Source organism: Python bivittatus, unplaced genomic scaffold (genome assembly GCF_059951505.1).
Source record: "Python bivittatus isolate LINGU-HERP-01145 unplaced genomic scaffold, Pbiv_v1 ctg000500_np1212, whole genome shotgun sequence".
Taxonomy (NCBI): domain Eukaryota; kingdom Metazoa; phylum Chordata; class Lepidosauria; order Squamata; family Pythonidae; genus Python; species Python bivittatus.
Genome location: NW_028277079.1, coordinates 585,790 through 609,831, shown reverse-complemented (window position 1 = coordinate 609,831; position 24,042 = coordinate 585,790). Strand labels below are relative to the sequence as shown.

General features: G+C 59.3%; 1 protein-coding gene and 1 long non-coding RNA gene across 4 annotated transcripts; one reads left to right on the top strand and one right to left on the bottom strand.

Moving 5' to 3' along the window:
* Window positions 1-1,719: 1,719 nt before the first annotated feature.
* SLC5A5 (solute carrier family 5 member 5) lies at window positions 1,720-23,487 on the bottom strand. Of its 3 annotated transcripts, XM_088147358.1 has the most exons (16): window positions 23,278-23,487; window positions 22,142-22,624; window positions 13,248-13,313; window positions 12,657-12,708; window positions 11,835-11,902; window positions 11,457-11,611; window positions 10,774-10,914; window positions 9,436-9,565; window positions 8,671-8,759; window positions 7,958-8,070; window positions 7,000-7,070; window positions 6,329-6,415; window positions 5,609-5,814; window positions 4,999-5,102; window positions 2,931-3,001; window positions 1,720-2,253 (listed from the first exon to the last, which is right to left on the bottom strand). In XM_088147358.1, exons 2-16 carry the CDS (start codon window positions 22,511-22,513, stop codon window positions 2,059-2,061), a joined length of 1,920 nt encoding a protein of 639 aa, XP_088003484.1. In that variant the 5' UTR covers window positions 22,514-22,624; window positions 23,278-23,487; the 3' UTR covers window positions 1,720-2,058. The 3 variants fall into 3 exon arrangements, with proteins under 3 accessions (XP_088003484.1, XP_088003485.1, XP_088003487.1); XM_088147359.1 differs by lacking the exon at window positions 23,278-23,487 and having other exon boundaries at window positions 22,142-23,240; XM_088147361.1 differs by lacking the exons at window positions 22,142-22,624; window positions 23,278-23,487 and adding an exon at window positions 19,294-19,446.
* Window positions 19,453-22,124, top strand: LOC148214845 (uncharacterized). Its single transcript, XR_015797329.1, has 3 exons — window positions 19,453-19,832; window positions 20,230-20,371; window positions 20,668-22,124. It is a non-coding gene; the product is annotated as an uncharacterized LOC148214845 (long non-coding RNA).
* Window positions 23,488-24,042: the final 555 nt, after the last annotated feature.

Sequence of the window (24,042 nt, the reverse complement as noted above, 5' to 3'; positions counted from 1 at the left end):
ACCAGAAGCATTTGAGGTGCTCATCCCCAGGTGCCTTGAAGAGATCCGGAAGCATTTCTAAAGTAGGTGTTGGGTTCAACTAACGACCTGTGCAATTCAGTTCGCGTAAGAAACTGACGCACGCTGGGCAAAAGCCCTTAACCTCACGCACACGTTCGATGGGGTCGGAGCCGTCTGTAGCTCAAAGGTCTCGGGGTGAACGTGGCCACCTCGGCAAAGATGTCGGCCTTGTCGCGGCAGCCGTGGAAAGGGAGGGCAGAGGCCGTGCCAGGGTCATCAGGAAAGGGGCAGGAATGCAGCCGCCAGCACGGGGTGCCCTTACAGAAATCCGTGGAACGTCCACAGGACCCGGAGCGCCAGGTGCGGTTCTGGCCGCCAAGCTGGACAAGGGATATCGAGGACCAGGGAGGGCGTGGAAGGGGGCAGGCAAGAGGATCAGGGGCTCCAACACCGTCCCTGCGAGAAAACGCCTTTTCGCTCTTTCACGGAGCAAAGGGGGCAGGGAGGGGGCATGTTCAAGAAGCTTAAACCTTGCCTGGCCCGGAGAAAGAGCGAGCGGAAGGTTTTCTCCCTCTCTCCGAACACGAAGACAGCCCCCCCCCGCCCCCCATGAGGCGGATCGCAAGGAGAGTTGAACGGCCAGAAGGAAGCACTCTGAACTCCACAGCGCACAAGGAACCGGTGGGATTCACTCCCAGAAGAAGTGTTAGTAGATGGCCACTAACTAGCATGGCTTTCAAAGGGGACAGGACTGGTGAGGGCTCCCGGCCTTGAAGTCTCGGGGCAGCAGGACCCCAGAGAGCAAAGCAGGGGGACAAGGGCGGGAGGGAGGGAGGGGGTCTCCAACTCCCCCGGCTTGGGAGCCCCCAGGGGCCTCTTCCTGGCTACTTGAGAACAAACTGCTGGACGGTGGCTGTGGGCCGGATTCCGGAGGGCCGTCCTTGCATTCTTCTGCTTAGCAAGGGCCGAAGGGCAAGGGGCGATGTTCAACTCTTATCAAGTATGCTGGAGAGCCTTGTGGTCACTGGGACTAGTAGCCACAGAGGCGGCCTCCTCCTCCTCCTCCTCCCTGCCTTGGGTCGCCCTCTTTTAAAAGCCATCCACATTGGTGGCTAGGCTGTGGCTACTCCTCAGGGGAGGACATTGCACATCTTATCTCTGTGGTTCCTGAAGACGTGTCCCCTTCAGGTGTCTGTCCTGGAACTGCCCCCGTGCCATTTCAAGGCCATGGGATTTTCCCCAGCTCGGGCACCTCCTCTGCCCGCCTCCGCCCACTTGTCACTTTGCACTGCACTAGAGGGTCTCAAATGTCCTCCTGGGGAAATGGCAGCAGACCCCTTTCTGCATCTTCTCCAGGAAACAATTCCTTCCTGAAGCCGAGCTGGATCAAAGATCGGCAGAAGGCATTTGGGCCTGGCTCCTTTGTGACGCCCCCAACAGCAACGCCCGTGGGTGCAAAGTTCTCCCTGGATGCTTCTGCCTACCCCAAGCCCAGCGTTGGATAAGAGGACGCCCAGCGTGTCTCCCGACTGCAACTCCCAGCCCTCCTTGGAAAACCCACGAAACCCAAGAAGCGCGCAACAAAGGAGGCCTTCGGCTCTCTGTGCCGCCTGCTGCCGTTCAGAAGTGCTGGGACGTGGACGTGGAAGGAGGCGGCGGTGTGTGTGGGGGGAGGGTGTTTCTCCTCCCCAGGAACCAGAGAAAAAGACTGTCTGGGTTGAGAAGGAGGTTTAAAGGAGGGGCATTTATGAATCCACGTTGAACCGACTGAATAATTGAAACGTTTGCAATGGCTGCCTCCCCTCTTCCTCTTTTCTGCACGGGTGTTCTACCCGCAGACATGCCCACACCGATGTCCTTTGGAAACACCCCCTCGGGAGTTACTGGCGCAAGGCAAATTGGGGTGATAAACAGCCCCGGCGAAGCACTTGCGGCTCCGTCTGCCTGGGGAGGCCACCCTCGCGCCCATCCCTTGGAGGACCCAGTTCAACCAGTCAGGCTGCCCGTCCGCCTGGGGATGCCCGAAGCAGCTTCTGCTCTCCGACTGCCCGCCGGCCCCTAGACGCAGGTCTCTCGGAGCAGGTGGAAGCAGCCGTGGTCCAAAGCGTTGCACGCACAGATGGACTCCTCGGAGCCCTTGGCCAGGGCCATCTCCTCCTTGGCCAGCAGAGTCTTCTCCTCCGCCTCGAAGCCAAGAACCAGGGAGACTGGGTCGAAGGCCTTCTTCTGGAGCTCGGGAGAGTCCCCGGGGGCCTGTGCAGGGGACAGCAGAAGAGCGGGAGTAAGCCATGGTGCCTTCCCCACCCAACCAAGTCATGCCAACCTTCAGCTTGTCCAGGAGCCAAGAACGGCTCTGGAGGTCTGGCAGAAGAAGTCTCTTTCCAGCTCTGCTCGGGGAGAGCAAAGGAAACCAGTGTGAATTCCCTGCCTCTGGGCACCCTGAGCAAAGGAACCAGCCCCCAGGCCAACAGCCCCCAGGCCACTTTCCCGGCCCTGCCTTCCTTTTATTGGAAATCCAGAAGGATGATCCCGTGAAACTCTGGAGCAGCCCAAGGGAAAAAAGTCCACCTGGGGCATTGAGACAGTGAGCCCACGACCCCGAATGTTATTTGGGGATAACAAAGGAACCGGTGCCACTTTTGCTAAAGCCGTCAAGGGGTGCAGGGGGTGGGGAGAGGGAAGTGGGTGCAGGAGAGACTGCCTGGACTTGAAGTTGCACAGGATATTTTGGAGGGGGAGGGGGACAAAGCATTCCCAATGACCTTCTTAGAGGAATTATGGATTCTCCAACTTTCAGAGCTGAGGGGGGCTTCATCCACCATTCCCTAGAACAGAGTTTCTCAACCTTGGCCACTTTAAGTTGTGTGGACTTCAACTCCCAGAATTCCCCGGCCACCCCAGCTCCCAGGCCCCCTTGTCCTCCTCCGTACCTTGTCCAATGGCTTCTTCATGACGTCCCACCACAGCACCCCCGGCCGTTTCCTGTCCTCGCCAGCAGACCCTGAAATAAAATCCAGAGACGTGAGGAAGCGAGTCCAAGCCAAGGGCAGGCCTGCCCGCTCAGCACCTGCGCCACCAAAGGCCCAGCTGCTTCCAGGACCATCGGAAACTCCCTTTGGCCGTCAGATCCTGGGTCCTCCGAGCAGGCAGGGCTTTCTGCATGTGGAGAAGAGGCTCTGCCTTTGGCTGGGCCCCCCCATGCAGCTGAGCATGGAAGAAACGGGCTCTGGTGGCCCCGGGCGGTTAGCAGAAGATTCTCAGCGAAAAGCCATTTCCCAGGATAGGTGAACAACCACTAAACATAAGCCGCGTCCTCTCTTATTAGAATTACTCAATACACGATTACCGCAGCAAGACTTCTGTATGCACAATTTTGGAAAACCCAGACACTACCCACAATACAAGAATGGGTGTTAAAAACGATGGACATGGCAGAAAACGACAAACTGACTTGCTTATTAAAAGAAAACTCAAACAATTACTACCTTAAAGAATGGAAACCATTGATGGACTATTTGCAAAATGCAGGTGGGGTGAAGCTTGCATGGGGATTTGAAGATTAGATTATAAATGTAATGGGATATATTTAGACAAAGAATCATTCTTATTTAATGCATTAAAAACTAGCACTTATGACACTCTTATTATTCTTAAGACCAGAGATAGATTGGAAGCTATTTATTTTTCATGTCTTTTTTCCTTTTCTTTACTTTTTCTCACTTTTTCTTTTCCTTTTCTTTATAATTTGTATTTTCAATTTTCTTTTTCATTTCTAACTTTTAATTTTGTAATCTTAAAATCTCAATAAAATACTATTAAAAAAAACAAAAACGTAAGCCACATCCTCAACTGGCATTGACATCTCCAAAGACACTTTGAGGCATTGCCAAGAAACCAGGAGTGGGGGGGGCAGATGTTCTCCAGGGGCGGCACATGCTGGGGCGGGGCCACGACAGAGAAGCCCTGCCTTCCTCACTTGAGGGTGGGGCCCTCCGGCAGGTGCCCCACCTCGGGAACCGGTGCTCTGCAGCAGAGGCTTCCCAGGCGAGCAGCCGCGCTTTGGGGCAGGCCCCAAAGTCCGCCGATGGACAGAGCAGCAGCCCCAGGACAGGGGCTGTTCTGCAGGGCGGGTGGTCCCAGCAGCGGTGGGGGGCAGAGCTTCGGAGGTGCTCCCAAAGCACCTTTCTTTGTGCGATGGCCCTCGGTCCCATCCCCAGCCCAGAGCCAGGCGGGCTTAAGGGCCCTTTCCCCCTTGTTTGAGGCCATCCGAGCGAGGGCAGCCTTGCGCAGGGAGCCGTGAGGGCCTGTGCCCGCTGCCTGGAAATGGGGGGCTGCAGGGCCTGGGGGTGGAGCAGGAGGCGGGAGAGGGACGGGCGATGGGACCGAGGGTCTCGCACAGCAGAGTTATCTCGGGGACGGGGGGGGGTGCTGTCTGAAGGGCAGAAGGCCAGCTGCGGATGCTGCTTCTCCCAGAGCGGAGCAGCTGCTGGAGGGCGCTGGCTCCACCGTGAAGCCGAACCTCCTCCATCTAAGAGCAGAGAGCGGCTTTTCGCCCTCGGGCTGCCAAGCGTGGCTCCTCCAGCTGGCCCGGTGCCAGGAAGGAAAGGCCTGGTCCGTCCTGGGGCCAGATACCTCTTGCTTCAGAGGCTGATGGGAACTGGACCTGCAGCCTTCTGCAGACCAAGGAGGCGCCCACCACTGACCCTCCCAGCCCTGTATCTCACAAAACCCGAGGGCCGCTCATCCACGCCACCCCCCTGCCGGGTGCAGGAATCCAGCAGCATCTCTGGCTCTTCTGCCCCCCGAAGGGTCCGCGAGCAGCAGATGGGGAGGACCCGTGTGCCACCAGGGAACGGTGGGTGACGCCCTTTGTAGATGACACCGTATCAGCTCTACCCTACCTAAAGACGCGTTAGATATCGCACCCAGACCCATTTCCGAAAGGGTGGCCTACGTCTGCGCATTGAGCCACTGCCAACCCACTGCCCGTCTGGTTACCTCTCAGGCAGCTCACCAAGGCCCCGGCAGCGATCGTGGTGAGGGTTCCCAAGGCCCCGTAGTAGAGGTAGGAAATGGCGTAGAAGCTGTCTGCGATGGCCGGCCTGCGGGGGAGACCACTTTGTGAGATGCGTCAGAAACAACCGGATGCCGTCGGTCCGTTGGCCCACCCAGCTGTGTCCTCCAGAGGCTTGGCTTGGCTCTGGGCAAACCACATCCTAACCCTGGTCATTCTGCTCTGGCACAATAGCAACATGGAAACTCCTCGTAATTTTTCACAGCACGCAGCAGCCAACATTCCCTACCCCGCTGGCTGGGGATTCTGGGGTTTGCAGTCCCCACAGATTGGGAAGGCCTCTGCGTGGGAAAGCCCCCTTTCGCCTATTGTGTGAGCAAGGGGGTGAAGGAATGGAAGGGAAGGGCACAGGAGTTAAACCACAGAGTGTGCCAGGAGGGAGCAAGGAGAAAACCCAGAGAAGATCCTTGGGGAGGGTCGGAAGGGTGCCCGGGGGAAGCCAGCCTCGGATCGCGGCTCTTCGGGCAGGGCGAGACGGGCTTCTCCTCCCATGCCCAGCTCGGCGCTGGGCCTCCTTCAGCCCTTCCCACTCACCTCTCTGGCTGTTCAGAGGGGGGCAGTGGGGGCAGCGGCCCATACACCAGAGTGCTGTTTGCCCCCTGGGAGACGTTGTAGAGCGGGCAGAAGTCTCCGTAGGAGGGCAGCACACCCATGATATCAGCGCTGGGCGGGTAGAGGGTGCCCCCCACAGCTACCCAAAAGGAGAGGCCAAATCCAACGCCGAGGCCGGAAAAAACCCCCTGGGAGAGAAGAGGAGCCTGTGACTGACCCCAGCCAAGTCTGGGCTTGCTGGGGAGGAGGCCTGGGTGCAAAAACGGGGGACGGGACCTGCTTCTTTATTTCACAGCTGACTCTGCAGCGAGGCAGGAATGGGCTCACCCAGAACTGCTTCCTCCCAAGCCCCAGGAACACTCCAGCCTGAAGGAAAGAGGGGGGCCTCGGCTCTTCCAGGCAGGTTGCCAGGTTGGCCTCTCCTCATGCTTCTTGATTTCCCCCCAACCCCAAGAGTCCAAAATGGTCCCTCCGTCTGCACTGCTTGCAAAGAAAGGAGGAACACCTGGGAGGGAATTTTTTGGGAGGTTAGCAAGACCTGAGAGAACAACCCCCCCACACACCTCCCAGGAGCACACGTGCAGCAGCTGCGCTGGACTCTGAGGCCTGGATCTTGCCCTTGCCCCCCCGCCCCACTGCTGTTGCCACTCTCTGCTGGCCAGAACCTGGCAGACCACCAGCCTTCCTCCAGGTGGGACTCACCACAGTGTTGCAGGCAGGAATGAACATTCCCAGGATGAAGGCGCCCAGGAGGGGCCCGCTGATGACCCCCATGACTGTGAAGGAGCCCTGCCAGAGAAGCACAAGAAGCAAAGGAGGTGGGGCATCAGAATCAGGGGTATCCTCGCTGTTACCGGCCGAGAGCCAGGCTCTCTCCCCCAAGACACGCGGGCCCCGGGTTGGGGATGGTGATGGGGCAGAGCGGAAGGGGAACCGAGGGAAGGGAGGAGGGGTGTTGTGGGGGAAGAAGAGTGGCTGGACTCCCTTCAGCCATGTGCCCAGTTCATTCACCAAAGGTTACGGGGGGCGTCAAAAGATGCAGCCATCATTGGGGTGGGGTCGGGCCCCGAGGGAGGCTCAGGGCCAGGAAACCTCACCGCTGCTCCCATCCTTGTGCTAAAGTGCTTATAAATAGACCCCCCAGATTCAGAGAATGGCAGTCCTTCCATCTGACCCCCCGGCCCCCCATATGGCATTTCCCTGGATGGGCAGTTCCAGGGAGGGTCTGTGCTGCTGTTAGGAGAAGCAGAAGAGGGAACTGTCAGATCGGATCAGATCCGAAGGAATTGATGGCCGGGTGCAAAACGGGTAGCGGAGGAGGGAGGCGTTGCGGGGGGGTGGGGGGGCTTGCTCTCCAGGAAGAGCTGCGTTACCTGCAGCACGCCGCCTCCCAGCAAGGACGAAAGAGCTGCGACCGTGATGCAGGCGGTGCCGTAGATTAAGGCTAAAAGGAAACGGGACACACAGACTCTGCTCAGCTGAAAGCAGAGGAGAACTCTGTGCGTGTGTGTGTGTTCGATGCACTGGAGAAACTACTCTCTTATGTGCAGCTGGTGAGCAATATCACACCACTCACTACCCAAGGGCTGTTTAAACAAAATTCTAGGGAATTCGGGGGGTTGGTCCACCCCTCTTAAAGCTGCTGAGGTTGAGAAACTCTGGCTTAGAGACCCCTGCACCGCTTCACCTGGGCTGCGTCGAAAGCGGTGCAGGGGTCTCTGCGGAGGGACAAACCCAGCGGCCCCTTCAGGAACGAGAGTTTGTGGCGCTCGGAGCTTCCCGATAGCTAGAAACGCCTGAGATTTTCAAAGCACCTTAGAGGTCCCTTAGTCCCTCCCCGTTTAATGCCGGATCCAGGAGAGCATCTCTGACCGATGGCCCCCCAGCCTCTCTCTGAAGGCCTCTGGTGAAGGAGAACTCGCTACCTCACGTGGCAGCCTGTTGCGCCTCCTTCCGGTACGCTTCACCCGCTGGTTCTGATCCTGCCCTCGGGCAACAGAGGATAAGTCTGCTCCCTCCAGATATTCTCACTGCTATCCTACCTCCCCTCCGACCTGCTGTCTGCAGACTAAGGGTGCCCAGCTCTGTTTCTCTGGCAGTACCCGTGACCCGCTCCCCTGCTGCTCCACCCCCAGATTAGGGAGTTTCTGGGCAAGCTTCATGCACCCTCCCTTGCCTTCTCCCCAGAAGCTGGGGAGGGGGCTCTCAACCCCTTGGGCCTTGACGTTTGCACCCCTCCCTCTTCTGTTTTTCCTCCCAGAGAAAGGGAAGGCGGGAGCTCGGCCCTCATAGGGCACCCCCTTTCCAGGGAGTCCCCCGCCTGCCACTCACAGAGCCCCTTGGAAATGAGGGTGAGTTTCCGTGGCGACAGGGTGGGCATGTTCGGCTTGATCAGGTCCTCCACAGTGACGGCCGCCATGGCATTGATGCTGGTGGAAGCCGTGCTGCAGAAGAGGAGGGCGAGAGGGCGTCAGGGCAGCCTGGTGGGAGCCTGGGGCCATGGGCAAAGCCTCTGCCCGCCACGCCAAAGGCCTGGGCAGGCCCCGAAAAGGCCCCAGACGGAGGGCAGAGGTGCTGGCGGCGCAACAAGGAGCTTCCTATAAGCAATGAATGGGGAAGGGCTCCCGGGCTGTGGCCGAGGTCACGCTGGGCTCCACTCGCCCCTCGGCTTGCAGCCCGGCAACCCACACCTTCTCCCTCCCCCGCTCAGCTTTGTTGGCACCTGGTACAGGGCACGGAAAGGGTCTGACAAATCCCCGGGAGAGAGAGGGGAGATGTTCCCAGCCAGCCCTGGGGGCTCTGATCTGGCTGCTGTGCAAGGTCCAGCTGGGGAGCACGGGTGTCCGCAGGGAATGGTCAAGATGGCAGCCGCGACAGTTCCATCAAAGTTCCACCTCTTTCTTACGTGTGCCACATATGTAGCAGGTGGAGCTTTGACTGCACTGTTGCAGCCATCTTGACTTTTTTGACTTCCCTACAGAGGAAGGCGACCCTCGAGTGCCCAGCAAAAGGCACTGGCCTTGTGGGGAGCAGATCAGACTGACCTCAAAGTTCCACTGTAAGCGCAGGCCAGGAAGAGGCCGGGCACCCCGGGGGAGTGCTCAAAGATGTCCAGGACCAGGTAGGGCATGTACTGGGGATGGAGAAGAAGCAGCCGTGAGTCGGAGGGGCACAAAGCCCCCCTTGGCGGCTGCTCCCCAGCTGGGTGGCGCAGTTGCGCATGGGGGGCAGACAAGGGAAGAAGCTCAAGGTGATTCACGCCAAATGGGAGACGATCTGAGCTCTCTCTTATCCTTCCTGGCTCTGGGGCGCCGTTTGGAGAAGAGCTCACGTGACTCACCAGCGAAAACCAGGGAGGGTCTCTGCAACGGGCAGAGGATGACGAAGGAGCCTGAGTGAGATCCGGGGGCCTTGTGGGGTTTGTGAGCGGCTGGGTGATCCTGGGCAGAACCCCCAGGATCAGCTCTGGGCAGTGAGAGGGAAGGGGTCTGCCCTGATTTCTCGCCTCCGCTGACCAGCCTTCAGCCCTGGGACCACATAAGTGGCACAATCTGGGTTTGCCTCTTTTCGCCCGGGGGGGGGTGAGGCAAAGCCCCCTGGCGCAAGGAAACAAGTGGCCTTGGCATCTGCCTGCTCTTGGGCCCCCAGGCTCCTCCACTGAGGACCACTTTTGCCAGGTGCCCTCCATGTCCCTTGGCGCTCTGTTTTGGTCGGCTCATGTAACTCTCCTCTGAGTTCCCTTTGCCCGTCCAAACTCCCTCCCTGCTTCTTCTGCCACGCTCCATGGTCACTGGTGAAGGGACTGGTACCTGGTCAGGCGCCGAGATGTATCCGGCCAGGAGCGGGTCACAGTCCTTGTAGAGAGCAAACATTACAATGCCACAGCCCACTGCGCTGGAGACAATGACGAAGAGGCCCACTTGGTTGACGAGGAGGGCGCTGGAGGGGTGGTGGGGGAGAGCAGAGGAGCAAGGAGAGAAATTAAGCCTCCGCTGGGAGGAACCTGGCCCTTGGATCAGCAGGCAGATTTCTCCTAGCCAGCCGGCCGCAGGAGCACTTCTTTCACGCATAACACATCAACTGCCTCTGTGAACACTGGAGGGTCCATGAACAAGAGAGTTTGTGCATCTCACGGAAAGGCCCCACCGAGCACCTGCTCTAAGTCAGTCTCCGGGGATACCAGGAGAAGCCGTTGCGCACATCGTGCGCACAATGACCCAGGCAGCGCAAATCGTGTAACTCCCACCGTTTGCATGATGTGCCCCCACCTCACCCCACAGATGCTGACTTTGATCGGCCAGTGCCAGGTTCAGGGCTGAGTTGTCCTCCCCAACAGCAGTTCCTGCTCACCTGCCCAAAATGGACCCCCAAGAGCCTGGTCAGCTCTTTCTTCAGAACCACGAGGACGGTAATCTTAAAGTTACGCAGTTGCCCACGACATGGAGAAGGCCTCCAGTCAGACTCGGGGGCGGGGGCTGGGAAGACCGGCCCTTTGCAGATTCAAGGGAGGCCGCTCTCCCTCACTGCCCCCCCATCTCCCCTCTGCCTCGGTGACCCATGGTCCAGAGCACCCGGCCTAGAAGGAAAACTTCCCTTTATCGGCTCAGGCCGATAGCCCTATGACCCCCGTGAGCTCGGGGGGGCTCCTGAGGAGGCCACCAGCTGCCTGGCCATGTGTGTACACACTCAGGTGGAGGAAAGGGGAGGCAACTGGCTGGGGCGTGGCTGCCACTCTGCCAACACCTGCAGCAGCAGGGGAAGAAAAGAACTGGAAGCCGGGAACCGGCTGCAGGCGATAAGGAGGGCTGCAGTCTCGCCAACTGCCTGGGAGGACGGTAGCTGTTTGGGCTCCGGCCAAGCCGGCCCGGCCTGTTCCGGAGGCCCAAAGGCACGGCAAGGGGGCCACCATGCTCGGCTTTGCCACGACTCCAGGTGCTGCTTCTGGAGTAGCCGCAATCAGGGCTGGCAGGCGGGCAGGCGGGCAGGAGACCGGTGGCCTGGGAAAGGCCGCCCGACACCTGAGGTGCAGGGAGGGGGGAGGGGGGACTCAACCTTTCCCAGTTTGGGGCCCTCCAGGTTGCACCCGGCCCTTGATCTGCTGAATTTCCAGACGTGGGGTGGAAGCCAAGCTCTTTCGCTCAACTCACAGTTTCGCCTCTTTCTCCGTCTTGCAAGCCACGTAGCGCTGGACTTGGGCCTGGTTGACCCCGTACATGGACAGCCAAACCAATGTCCCTCCAAAAAGAAAGGTCCAGAAAGTGTAACGGCTGCGGGGGTCCAGGCTGAAGCTGGAGGGGCCCCAGAGAGAGAGTTAGAAGGAAGGAGTGCCCCCCCCCCCGGTGTACCTGCTGTACCAAGCGCAGTGTTGCTAGACCTCACTGAGTTCTGGACACACACACACGGGAAATAGGGGTTCCCGGGGGAAGGTGCTGCAGCCTGATACTTCTTAGAAAGGAACTTATCTGTCTGACTTCCAGTGAATGCAAATTCCCCCCCCCCCATTTAAAAAATAGATCTAAGGGGCCCACCTTGAAACTTAGTGCTGGGAGATTCAGGCAGGAGCAAGGCAAGAAACAGGGTGGCTTTTCCACTGAAAAGGACCCCATTAGGCATCCTGGGGCCCACCCTTCCCTCCTTTCAGTGCAGTGTCAAACCGAACTGACCCCCCATTTGCTCAGTTGCCTTAGTGGGAGATGCGTACCCCGACTCACCAAGCCCTCCCCCCACCAGCCCAGATGTGAGGAACAGAAAGTGGGAATTTGGGGGAATCGGCAGTTGCTGCATGCAAACATTTGGCGCTAATCCCAAATTGCGGGAAGCAACGACTTACTCTCCCAAGTTGATCCTGGAGTGGTTGTAGGCGATGGAGAGGACTTGGCCCGGCCCCCCAGCCAGGAGCGTGCCTTGGATCAAGACGGCCACAAAGCCGGAGAGCATGACGAAGACCTGGAAGACGTCTGTCCAGATGACCGCTTTCATCCCACCCTGGAAGAGAGGGGGATTCTTGGCAGCTCAGCCAGCTCTGAGGCGCCTGTCCAAGCTTCACTTTTCCAGAATTGCTGAGCTCTCCAAGCCAAGGGTTCTCGGCAGGAGGGAAGGGCAGGAAAAGGAGAGGGGGGAAGCGCAGATGCCCAGACCCCCAAGCCTCTTCCTGGGGGGGCAAGGGCCAGAGGAGAAAGCGGCCACAGGCAGTTTCCCCTTGACTCACGATGGTGGTGTAAAAGGTGCAGATGGTGCCCGTGGAGAGAAGGGAGGCCCAAATATCCAGACCGGTCACTGAAAAAAAGAGGAAGACAGTGACGGCGTGGGGTCTGTTCAGAGACTTTTCCCACGAAGGGTTTCCCCTTTCCAAGGAGTCCCCTGGCTTCCTCTTAAAGCAGAGAGCGAGAGAGAGAGAGAGAGAGAGAGAAATGCCTTCTCTCACTTTACTGTCCCCAGCACAAGAGTTGGCGGGCACAGCCGCTCCAAGGCCAGCGTCTCTTACAAGCGTGGGGAAGGTGAGGCTGGCGTTTTCAGCAGCCTTACTAAGGGCTAAGCGCTAGAGCTCTGCAAAGGTCTGACGGCGAAACGTGATCCAGTCGAATCTCTGGATCAAATCATTGAATCAGATCAGAGGCTTCCAAATAAAGGCCTTTTCCAGATCCAAGCAACTTTCCGAATCAGATCAGCTCAGGCCGAGGTTTTAAAATCCACCAAATCAGATCTGATGGAGTTGAGGGTTTGCACCAGGTCTCTCCGATCCACCCCCTGCCAGGAAGGGATCCTGAGCTCAGGAACTGCCTTTGCATAACTGCTTAACTGAGCCACAGGGGATCCCACGTTCTGAGCTGCCACAATCCATGGAGAGGAGAACCCAAGGAACCCGGACCTTGCCCCAGCACGCACATGCATACAACACCCATCAGCATTTTGGGAGGCCTGCCATGACCCGGGTCAGCCACTGGTCTTCAGCTGACTAAGGAGCGGGGCTGTGCGAACCCGGTAGAGGGAGAGTCCGGGTTCAGAGTGCAGGAGAACAGGTGGGACCTACCTTGGTTGAGGATCAAGGCAGGGGCATAGATGACAATGCCTGTGTACAGGATCTGAGGGAGGCAAAGATGGGGAGCATAAAGCTTCTAAAATCTGCAAAGCTGAGGAGGGAAGGGATGTGGGAAGGGCTGTGGTGGGGTGGCACTGAACACCATGCCTCGGCTTGTCCACAAGAGCAGCACGTCAACCTGGCAACGTTGCCACTCCAAGATGGGAAAGGTTCTTGGACTGCCGGTCGTGCAGAGGCTCCTCTTTCTACCAGCTCTTTTCTCAGAACCCCCAAGGCTAGAATCCTACTTGATTTGGGGGGTGGGGGGCGCCACCCAGAGGGAGAGGCATTGAGGGTCAGGGCTGGGTGAGGGGCAGTTTCTTTTCTTGTTTTGGCCAGCTCTGACCAGCAGGGCTGGACCTTACATCTTTCAGACCATACAGCGCGTCAGGACACACTCTGTACGCAGATGGCTGCAGCTCCAACACCGCCTCTCCTCCCAGGAGGGCCGAGAAAGGCTCTGGGCAGAAACCCTCGGGGGACGTTGCAGCTCTCTCGGAGGGGACTGCCCACTGCAGGCCAGCCACAATCCTCAGGACTTACCGTGGCAATGATGTACTGGATTGTCCCACACAGGCGGACTTTCTTGGAGAACCGCATCTCCAGGTACTGCCAAGACAAGATGGAGAAGAGAAAGCTCCTCCCGAGGTCTTTAGCAAGGCCAAACCCTTCCACGAAAGGGTCTCACTGGGTGCTGGATGCCCTGTCCAAACTGCTTTTGGATCAAAGCACTTTGGGCTGCTCCAAACACGGGGCAGGACCGAACACGTGGCCAGGTGCTTCTGGATCCCGGAGTGAAGGCCACTGTCATAAATGCCAACCACCCCTCCAGTGTAACATCCCACGTAAAAGGACATCCCCCTCCCCCCACCCTGCTGAGGAGCAGATTGGAAGCTGGGAATCCATGTGCTTTTACCCTTTGCCAGTGACGTGAGATCCATCTGACTAAGAGAGGGTCAGAATGGATTTTTAAAAAGTACACTTGGGGAGCACATTAGTTAAAACTGCAGCACTTTGGGGTGAAATGTGTTTAAAACCAATCGTTTCAACAGACATTTTTTAAGATAGAAGATCTGAAGATTATTGCAGAAATATGAATCCAAGACGCAGAGCTGTGGGGCTCCCAAAGACCAGTACGGCCATTGTTCTCAGAGGCCTGCTATTGGTGGAACTGACCAATGACCCCCCACCTTTCTGTTAAAGAGACCCCAGCAGCGCCCACTAAACTAGATGCCTAAGATTGTGCAAAGCATGTGGGGGGGGGGGTGCTGTATACTAGAGAAAGTGCACCTTTAGTTTTGCATCGTCTCCTGATACACTGACTTAAAAATATTGAAAGCAGGCCTGGAAGGTGCTGGACTGGCGCTGAGGAGAGCTGGGTTCAAATCTCCCCTCAGCCATGGAAGCTCCCTAGGGGGATTGGAGCCAGTCCCTCTCTCTGGGCCCAGCCTGCTTGACAGGGTGGTTGCTGGGGTGGGGAAAAATCAGGGGAGGGACTGCTCTGCATCTCACTTTGAGCTCAGGAACGAAAGGCGGGCTAGAGTGTGAGTAAAATCATCATCAGACCGAAACAAGCTTAAGACTGGAAGAATGAGAAAAGAATGATAGCAAAACGGGGAGATTCCTGCGGTCGGAGGCCAAACCGCCCCTGCCTGCGCTGGGGGGCCATCCTCCTCCCGAGTCGGCCCACTCAGGGCGGCGCGCCCGCCCGCCGCGCGGGACCCGATGCCCCGAGCCCGCAAGGCGCGCGTCGGGGCGGGGCTCTGGGGCCGCTCCCATCGGACAGCTGAAAACCGCCGCAGGGGCTGCAGCTGGGCCGGGCCGCCGGGCGCTCGGTACAGGCCGCCCCAGTCCGGCACGTTCTCCGCCGGGCGCGTCGCGATCAAACGCCTCCCGCGGCTGAGCGCTCAGCGGTTTCGCTCCGCAGCTGCTCCCCGCGGGCTCTCCGCCTTCCGAGCGCAGCGCAGCGCAGCGCAGCGCGCGCGGACGGAGCCCTGCTTGGCACCACCGCGCAGCCCCCGCGCGCTTTGGGAAGGCGGATGGCGGAGTCCGGCCGCGCGCGCTCAGGACGAGGACTTTGCACGTAGACCCGGCGGGCTGGTTGGCGGCGTGGTGCTTTCAAGAGGCCCACCTGCCGCAGGAACCCCCCCCCCGCAGTTTCCTCTCTCTCCCCTCGCCTTCGGCAGCGAGCTGCTGGGGCCCCGAGCCCGGCCGAGCCACCCTCCCGCCCCCTTCCGACCCAGAGGAATCGGAAGAGCGGAGCCAACTCCCGGGGAGGCTGGGTCCCTGCAGGGAGGGGGCTGGGGGATCCACCAAGGTGGAAACGTTGGGAAGAGGATTTTGCGTTGCTGCGGAGCCGCCCGGGAACTGCGCACGCCTCCGCTCCTTCTGCACCCAGAGCGCTCCCTGCCCGTGGATGTTGGTCTCCTGATAAGCCTCCGGGCGATCGGGCCCAACGCACTTCCGGCCCGGCTGATCCCAGCTGATCCCATCGGCTCGCGGTGATTGCAGAACAGCCCCTCCCCCCGCAAAAAAATCTGGCTGGGCCTGAACTAGCCGAGTCCTGTGCTAGGTTTTCTGGCTCTGGGGATAGGCTGCTTTTGCGCGTGGGGGCTTCATTAAGCTATCATGGCCTCCGGGAGGATTTGTCCGTCTGCCCCTTTAGACCTGGCTCCCTGAGGTCACACAGCTGGGCTGGGAAGCCTGGCCGGCCGGCCGGGCCTAGGGGACACTAGGAGTGGTAGTTCAGCAGCATCTGGAACACTCCCAGTCACTTACCCCAATCTAGGCCTTCCCCAAGCCGCTTTTCACTTGGGGGGGGCAAATGCTGTCCCTGCGGACCTCATGGAGAGGCTGCACCCACCCAGCACACAGAAGGCCCGGAGGGAGGGCAGGATCCAGCCTCAAGCCCCGTCACCATCAGTCAGCGAAGACGAGCTGCTGGGGCCACCTTGTTTCCACACAACCGCACAACCGGGTCGCCTTGCCCCCAGAGGCACGAGGACTGCTTTGCACCAAGAGGGGCATCCCTGACCAGCAGAGGGGGGCTGGGGGGCTCTCCTTGGAGCCCCGGAGTGGCTGCAGGCGAAGGAGCTAGGACGCTTGGCCTGCTGGCGTCTCCAATGGCAGGGGCCCCCTTTCCTCTTTCATAGATGCCCACCTCTCTGGGGCGCTTTCGGGGCACTCTATGCCAAGCTTAGGAAGGGCAGCCCTGCCCCAGCAAGACCAGGGGAGAGGCCAGTAGACTTGGGGGCCAAAGGCTGCTGGCTGGCAGCAGTCATTTGGGCAAAACCCTCAGGGGCTTGGGATGGAACTGAGGGCTGGGCAGCCAATGCCCTGGGTACCAGGCTTGTCTCCAGAGTTGCTCTCTCTGCCCCCCCAGCACTGCTCCCCGCCCCCCCCCCTGGGGCTCTGCCTCCTGGAAAGCCCTTCAGTGCTGCTCCAGTAGGCAGAGAAGTTGCCGGAGGCAGCCTTTGCGTCAGGGCCCAGGGCCAAGGCCCAGCAGGCAGCTGGCTCAAGAGCACTCTGGACACGTTGCCCCAACCTGAACGTGTGGGGGGGCAGGGGAGAGCATTTGCAGGCTGCTGGAGCACTTTTGCATCCCTGTCGGCCGTGCTGGGGATGCCTCTCCCCTGCCTCCAGCTAACTCTGGGGAAGAGACCGCAGGAAGCAGGAGGAGGCAGAGGCAAAGGCCAGATTGCAATGGGCAGGGAGGGTCCTAAGTTGTTTGCAGAACACGCCAAGCCTAAACGGGAGCAAACCCACAAGAAGTGGGGCCAAGGGGGCCTTGAAAGGCGGGGGCTCCCCTTCGCTGGACATGCTCAAGTGGAGGGTGGACCTTCCAGCTCTACAGTCTGACGAAGTGGGGGCACAGCAGTAAAGATACGTGGTCCCTTTGCTTAGGGGCCTTGAGCGCTCTGAAGGGACAGGCAAAATATAGGCAGGAGGACGGAGACCCCTGGCGCTGCATGGCAGTTATCCCCAGCAGCCCCAGAGCTGGATCTCAGCTCCGTCATCCCGTCCATCTGCCTGAGGACAATGGGAGTTGGAGCCCAGTCACGGCCAGCGGGGCAGAAGCTTTGATTGAGCCCTTTGTCGCTTTCTGCCTGGGGGGGGCTCTGGGGGACTCAGGGCCTTCTTCAGATCAGGCCCGGCACGGCAATACATGTATGTGCCACGCTGCCTTTACGCCTGTTCAGTCCAGGAGTCCTCCTCCCCAGGATCACGGGCTGCTTGGCCCACAGGCTGCCCCGCTCGGGGCTGGGATTCAGAAGAGTCTCCCAGCCTCTGGGGGTCTGCCCAAGTGATGGGGAGGAGTGGCGCGGCCATCAGAGAACTGGGTTACAAGGGGGCCCTGCAGGCATCAGCTTTCAACCTTGATCTGGGGCTTGACTCAGACAGCCCCCCTCCAAGGATGGGGGTGGAGAGAAGGCGGCAGCAAAGCTAAACTAGCCGGTGAAAGGTTGCAACGGCTGGCCAAGGCCAGGGCCCTGAAGGAGATGGGGAGTTTTGGAATTCCTCTGGGGGAAGGGCTGATTGCTGGGGGGTGGGGGTGGGAGACGATGCCCAGGAAGTTACAGAAAGGCTCCTCTGCAGCAGTCCCATGTGGGGGGGAGCTCCAGAAGTTGTGGGGGGCCCTTTCAAGGATTCCCCCAAACCCCAGTCATCTTTTGGGGCAGTGTTTCTCACCCTTGGCGACTTGCAGATGTGTAGACTTCAACTCCCAGAATCCCCCAGCCAGCATGAGTTGCTGAGGTGAGAAACACTGCTTTGTTTGTGACATGGTAATGATGCCCATGGCTGAACCCCAGAGGAGGCACAAGGGTGACTTGGCTAAAACAGGGAGGAGAAGGTGGCCTCCCTGCCCCCACCCCCCAAAAATTGGCAAAACATCTCTAGGCTTCCCCAGTCAGCTAGCCATGCTGCCTCACTGCACAGAAGCAGAAGAGTGGCCTGGGGGGAAGGGGGAAGCGCAGCCTCTCCATTTCCCCGCCTGTCAGACTGACAGGGAGACCCTGAATGTACCCAGAGCCCCGCTTGAAGCCTCTGCAGCAGCACCTGGGACTGCTAGCTGCAACCGAGGCCTGAGCAGATTCCCACAAAGAGCTCATTTCTGGGGCATCTCTGCTGTTTCTGAGCCGGGGCGGGGGGAGTGCGCGCGCACAGGCCAAAAAGACTGCTGGAGCTGGATCAAGGCTCTAGCAGGCCAGCACCGTGCCCCTTCGTGAGGTCAAATAATTCCCTGCCCCGGACCTGGGACGGGAGAGGTGGTAGCTGCGCCTCCTGTTCTGCTCAGGGCTCCAGAAAAAGCCCCAGTGCCCGCTCTGGCTTGGACCCAGCCCAGCCGGACCCTTTGGATGGGTCTCTGCAGAAGGGGCGAGGCCTGGGCCACAAAATCCCCACTTCTGCTGCCTTAGCACCGGGGGAGATGCCCAGGTGCTTTCATGGGAAGGTGAAGGCTGCCGACCCATCTTCCCGGACAAATAGAGGTGTGTTTTGGATTGCCTTGTTCCAGACCCACAATCACAGCCCCACAAAGGCTCCAGGCTGCTGGCTGTTTGCTGACGGAGAAGTGGGTCAGGCCCTGCGCTGGGTGCCAAGAATACGCTGGCTCCTGCGGCCCGAGATAAGCTAGGAAAACACCTCTGCTCTTCCATTGGTTATCCACAGCTCAGCCTGAGACCTGGAAGCCCCTCGGGGTGAAAAGGCAGGCATCGCCCCCGGGCGCCTCCGCCCCCTCCCCAGGCCAGGGTCCCCCAGGCACCCTGCACCAACTGCGGACTCTGACCCCTCCTCCCTGGGACTCAAGCAGGAGAAGAGCAAACACGCCACCTGATCACACCTGGTCAACCTCCCAAAGGGGATCAAACCGAGCCTGTTTACCAGGAGAGGAACGACCAGCCCTCCTTGTTTACACAGACCAGGCCATGCCAAAAATTCGTTTGCCCCGATCTCGTGACACTGGGGGGGGGGGACTTCCTTCCCAACCCAACCCAACCCAACCCAATATTTATCCTAGTGTTGATCGTTCAACCTGCAGAAAACAATCTATAATTTCTGCTTCCTCTGCCGCAAAGCTGAAGTGTGAATTCCGATCTCCTCCTGCCCCTCCGCCCAATCCCCCTCGGGCCACCCCTCCCCTCCCTGGGGGAGTTGCCCGTAGCTCAGAGGGGAGGCCAGAATGGGCAAGCCGCTGGCGCCCCGTCCGCCAACACTCTGCCGCATCCCTGGCAAAGGGAACGCACCTGGTTGGCCAGCCTGGCCCACCCAGCCAGACGCCACCGAGGACCCCTTGGGGAGGGGCTCACGGGGGGTGACCCTTGCGGAGGGCTTGTGCTGGTGCAAAGATCATGCAAGCTGGATGCCGACCCTGGCTCTCGTGTCTCCTCTCCCCCCACAGCCCTGAGAATGCCCTGAGGTGGATGCCCACGTGGTGGTAAGAGACAGGAGAACCCCGAGGGCCATTTCCCAGGCCCCATTTGAAGACCCCGGGGCCCGACTCCAGGGGACAAGCACGCCCCCCTGAGAGGACGTAGAGACAGGAGAACCCCGAGGGCTCTATTCCCGCCCCAGACAAAGAAGCTCTCACCCTCGGGAAGGTTCTCCTAATCCTTGCTCCAACTTCACCTGCCTCGAGTTCTTGATGTGAATGGCAGCTACGTACAATTGGACATGAGATATGTTTTAAAATACTTATCTGAATAGAAGGTACATTTAGAAATGTCATGGTATGATGCTTGGTTCACCTGTATTTGCGCATTCCAGCTCAGTGCAACAAGGTTTATGCCCTTTCCTCTGATACTCCTCCTTTAGAAAAAAAGCTGTTTTGCATTTATAACACTAATCTTCCAGGGTACGTTTCGTATGAGATCGTACAATGCTTTGCATAATGATAAAAGCACCACATTGGTTAACCTCAAAGTTGCATCATTTTTGCAGAGATCAGACCTGTGAAAACACCTGTTTTTCACACCTGTGAAAACAGGCTTTTTTCTGCCTCTTCCCTTTATCCTGCCTCTTGGCCACTCTGCCCGAGGCCTGGAGGAATTAAGATGCTCGCCTTAAGATGCGTGAGAGGCGGGTTCCAAGGGGCTAATCCGTGTTCCCTGTCGGGAAAGGCCACCCCTGGTAAGCTCCCTGCCCGAAGACTCAGCAGCCCCAACTGGCACTGCGCACGGTTCCTGGAGGGGAGCGGGGGGCCCTGCCACCGCAGCTTAACCCCTTTTGGGGTGCTGCCCTGCTAACCGGTGGAGCTCCAGGTCCAGCTTAAGCTGTTCCTTTCAGTCGCTCTCATAGCACTGCGGGTCAGGACGGCGCACGCCAGCCCCACTTCCCCTCCTGTGCGGCTCCCCCCTCCCAGCAGCGCGGATTCCCTTCTCCGAGATTCTGCCCACCCCCCCACCCCCCCACCCCCCGCGTTTCAGAGCATTTCTTCTGGAAACTCTTCTGAGCTGCTATTGCTTTTTTGGGTTGGCTGCATGCACTGAGTTACTTATGACCAATTTATTCATTAAACTTCTGGCAGCTAACAAAACAATGCAAAAGAGTTAAAACATCCACAGTATGATTAGCGACGAGCAGGCGCATCACAACACCCCTGAGGAGAACAGCAAAATCCACAAGCGAGAACAACAACAGCACGAAGGGAAGGATGGCGCCGTGCTGAAGTGAGGAGAAACAACTCTGCTCAGCACTTTCCTGAGCCCCAGCGGGGGGGGCGGGGAGCCTGATCTAGGCGGGGAGGCCATTCCAGGGCACTGGGGCCGCTGCGCAGAAGCAGGGCCTCCTCTCCCCACCCCACCCCACCCCACCCCCGGGGTCTCCAGTAAATCTGGTGCCAGAAGCAGCTGCCCTCCGCGAGGCCGGAGATCGCGGCCAATTCGCGTGAACGGCCTCCTTAGGTCCCCTGCGTTTACAGCCATGTCTTGGAATCAAACCACATTCTGATGGTTTTTCTCCCAAGGTGGAAAAAGCCGTCCCTGGCGGAGCTGGAGTCAAAAGCTGGTTCCTTGCAGCCTCCTTCATTCCCTCTTCTGCAAAAGGCCACGCTGTGACCATTAACTGCCTAATCTCAACCCCGGGCGGCCGTCCGATGCAGAGTCCACCTTCTGCCCCCGGTTGCAGAAGCCAAAGGTTTGTCTGGGACTCCAGGGCGCATCTGCCTGCCTGCCGCTGTCTAGCAGGGCGAGGGTGCTCTGGGTAGAGACCCTGCAGAGGGGCCACCGGGGGGAAGCACTCTCTTTCTGGCACAGAGTCAGACGGGCAGGGCAAAGAGAGTCCTCTTCCCGCTGCCCTGCCTGCTTAGGGTGCTTATTAGCTCTACTGGGCAGATGAGGAGGTCAGCGGGTGCTTCGTCGTCTTTACTGTAAGCCGCCTAGAAAGAGGAGAAGAGGCGGCTGCAAGTACAAATGAATAATTAATAAATAGATGATGCCAGAAAGGGGCTTTGGCAGCCAGGGGCCCCAGAAGGGGCCCTGAGCTAAAGAAGACCCACGCAGAGGCAGCCTGGCTGGGTTCCGCAGGGGCTGGACCCAAAGCGGGGCTGAGGCGGAAACCTTTGGCCCAGGGAGGGGAAGGGAAGGGAAGGGAAGGGCCCTCCAAACAGCCACCCGGCTCTGCCTGGAAGAGGCTCCGCAAAGGGTGAGAAAGTTCCCAGAAGGAGCTGCGCATGCTGAGCCTCCCAAAGAGAAAGGGATGCCCACTTCAGAGACCCAGAAGGATGCCACCCCAAAGAAAGGGAGGTCAGGTTCTCACTTGTTCCAAGGGGGCAGCGTCCAGCTGACGGTCAGAAAAATCTCCCTTCCCAAGTGTAAGAACAGCTGGAGAAGGGAACCAGTGACTGCGGGGGGACGAGGGGGCTCCCCTTTGCTGGACGCCTTTGAGCAGAGGTGGGCAGCCATCTGCCAGGGGTGCCTCCCTCCGGTTTCCAGCCCTGGGCAGGGAGGGGCCCTCGGGGCCCCTGGGATTCCAGGGAGGGACTGGGCAAGGAGCAGGTTCCAGTGAGCGCAACGTGCTGCTTAACTGGAAGGGAGCTGTGGGGCTCTCCTTCAGTGGGGTGCCAGCTAGCCTTTCCTCGTGCTACAGCTTTGGGTCTCCCACTGCCATCACCCGCAGCCGCGGATTAGGGAACGCGGTTGTGCCACAATTCCTGCCCTCAACAGGAGGCCCGATTTGGGTGTCTCTGTGCAGTGAAGGACGTTACGCACCTTGCATGCTCACACATGCCTGTGCCCAAGCGCTAACCTTTAACTTCAGAGATGGAACTCCGACTTGAAAGGCAACGCCCGCCCCCAAATCCCGACTAGTTGAGGGAGACGAGGCAAGAGGCCCCCAACTGAGACGGAGTTGGATCCCTGCCCGTCCCCCCAGGGGTTCCTTCTTGGAGCCCCCCTTCCAGGAGGGCCCACCCGCCTTACGTGCCCCCCAGGAGCCCCTACCTCATAGGTGCTGGTGAGCCCCAGGCGGTAGAAGACGGGCAGGAAGAGGAAGGCGGTGAGGAGCGAGTTCAGCAGCTGCCCGAGGCACATCCAGAGGAACTTCATGCCGTAGCGGTAGGCCTCGGCCGGGACGCCCAGCACCTGGATGGCCGACATGAAGCTGGCAGAGAGCGACAGGCCCACCGGCAGGGCCGACATCCTCCGACTGCCCGTGAAGAAGTCCTCGGAGGTTTTCTGGCCGCCCTTGGAAAGTGCGTGGAAGAGGCCGATGCCTGTGGAGACCAGCAGCATGAGGCCGAAGACGCCGTAATCCCACAGGCTGAAGGTCAGCGTCTGTGCCTTGAAGGCGGCCAGGTCACCCACAGTGGCCATCCCAGCAGCGCCTTCCTCTTTCTTTCCCCAAAGGGCGCCGGACAGAAGCAGGTGCAGCAGCGGGACGGTCCTCGGGGACAGAGCGAGTGAGAGCTGGAGAAGGCGCCTTGGCTGGAGACAGAAAGAGGGAGAAGGAGAAGAAGAAGAAGAAGATGATGATGATGATGATGATGATGATGATGATGATGATGTCGGAATTCGCTGAGCTCAGCACCGCCGTCCTGCCAGTCAGCGAAGGAAAAGCGATAACCTTCTCCGCAAGACTGGGGCGGGGGCGGAAATGCTCCCGGGCAAAGTATTTACAAGGCTGGAGATTAGCACAGGAGGTGAAGCTTTTACTCCCAACCCCAAAAACTTCTGAAAGGAGCAAAGAGACCAGCTGACTTCTGGGCAAGGAGAAGGGGATGCTGAATGCTCACAGAGGGTGACATTCCAGGACTGGTCGGGGGAGGAAAAAGTCAAGGAAGGAGAACTGAGGGGTGAGCAGAGCAAACTGGACATTTCGATAGAGATGGATGATGAAAGAGACAGGCAGGCAGAAGAGAGAGCTCCCAAATACACAGCAAGGTCTACCGTTAGTTTAAAAAGGCAGGGGAAGCCAACGCGGCTGATCTAGACCAGCATAAAATACTTGGAGAAACAGGAATCAGATGAAGCTTCCCATCAGGTACATGATTGTTCTGCCCAGAGCATGTACTCTATTTTGATTTAAGTCGTAAAAAAAAAAAAGATAAATTCCGCAGTAGATTGTCAAAAACTGTCACCTTAAACAAAGGAAATGAGACGGACACCTAAATTACGGGGGCGAGAAAAGGCTTCTGGGGGTCGCCAGAGAGCGGGAGGCGACTCCAGAGGAGGGGGTTCCAGAGGTTCAGCCCGCGAGGCGAGAGGCCGAGAGCTGCGCCCGGAACCCGCGCGGCTGCCCGAGCGGAGGCGGAGCGAGGCGGAGCGGAGCGCCGGACCGGCCGCCGGTTCCAAGGGGCTGGGAGCCTCCTGCGCTCGGAGGCGCCTTATGAAGCCGCTCGGCCGCGGGCGAGAAGGGGAGGCGCCAGAGGTCGCGCGCGCCCAGCTGCGCCGGCTGGAAGAGACTCGGGCCCGCTGCGGGAGGAAGTGGGGCGAGCGGTGAGTTGCCGGGCGGGCCGGGGGCAGAGCCAGGGCCGCTCCCCGCCGCTGGGCTCCCGCGGCCGAGACCCGGCGGCCATGCCCAGGGCCGGTCGGCTTCCCGCACCCGCTCCCCGCGGTCTGCAGCTCCCGCCACGCTGGCTGGGAGTGATGGGGGCTGTCGTCTGTTGCGGAGGGCTGCCCTCTGGGCCGACCAGATGGGCTTTGTGCTCCGCCTGGATCAAGGGATTCTCCTGCGACGACGGAGCCCCCAGGCTTTGTTGCAAGGACACGTCTCTGTTGCTTAATTGGGTGAAAAGAAAATCGGCCGGGGTGGGCTGAGGGAGAGGAAGCAGGACGTCTTGAGGACTAGAGTCCTGATCTGAACAAATACTTCCTGCTGCCTTTTTGTTATGATGGCTGAAGAA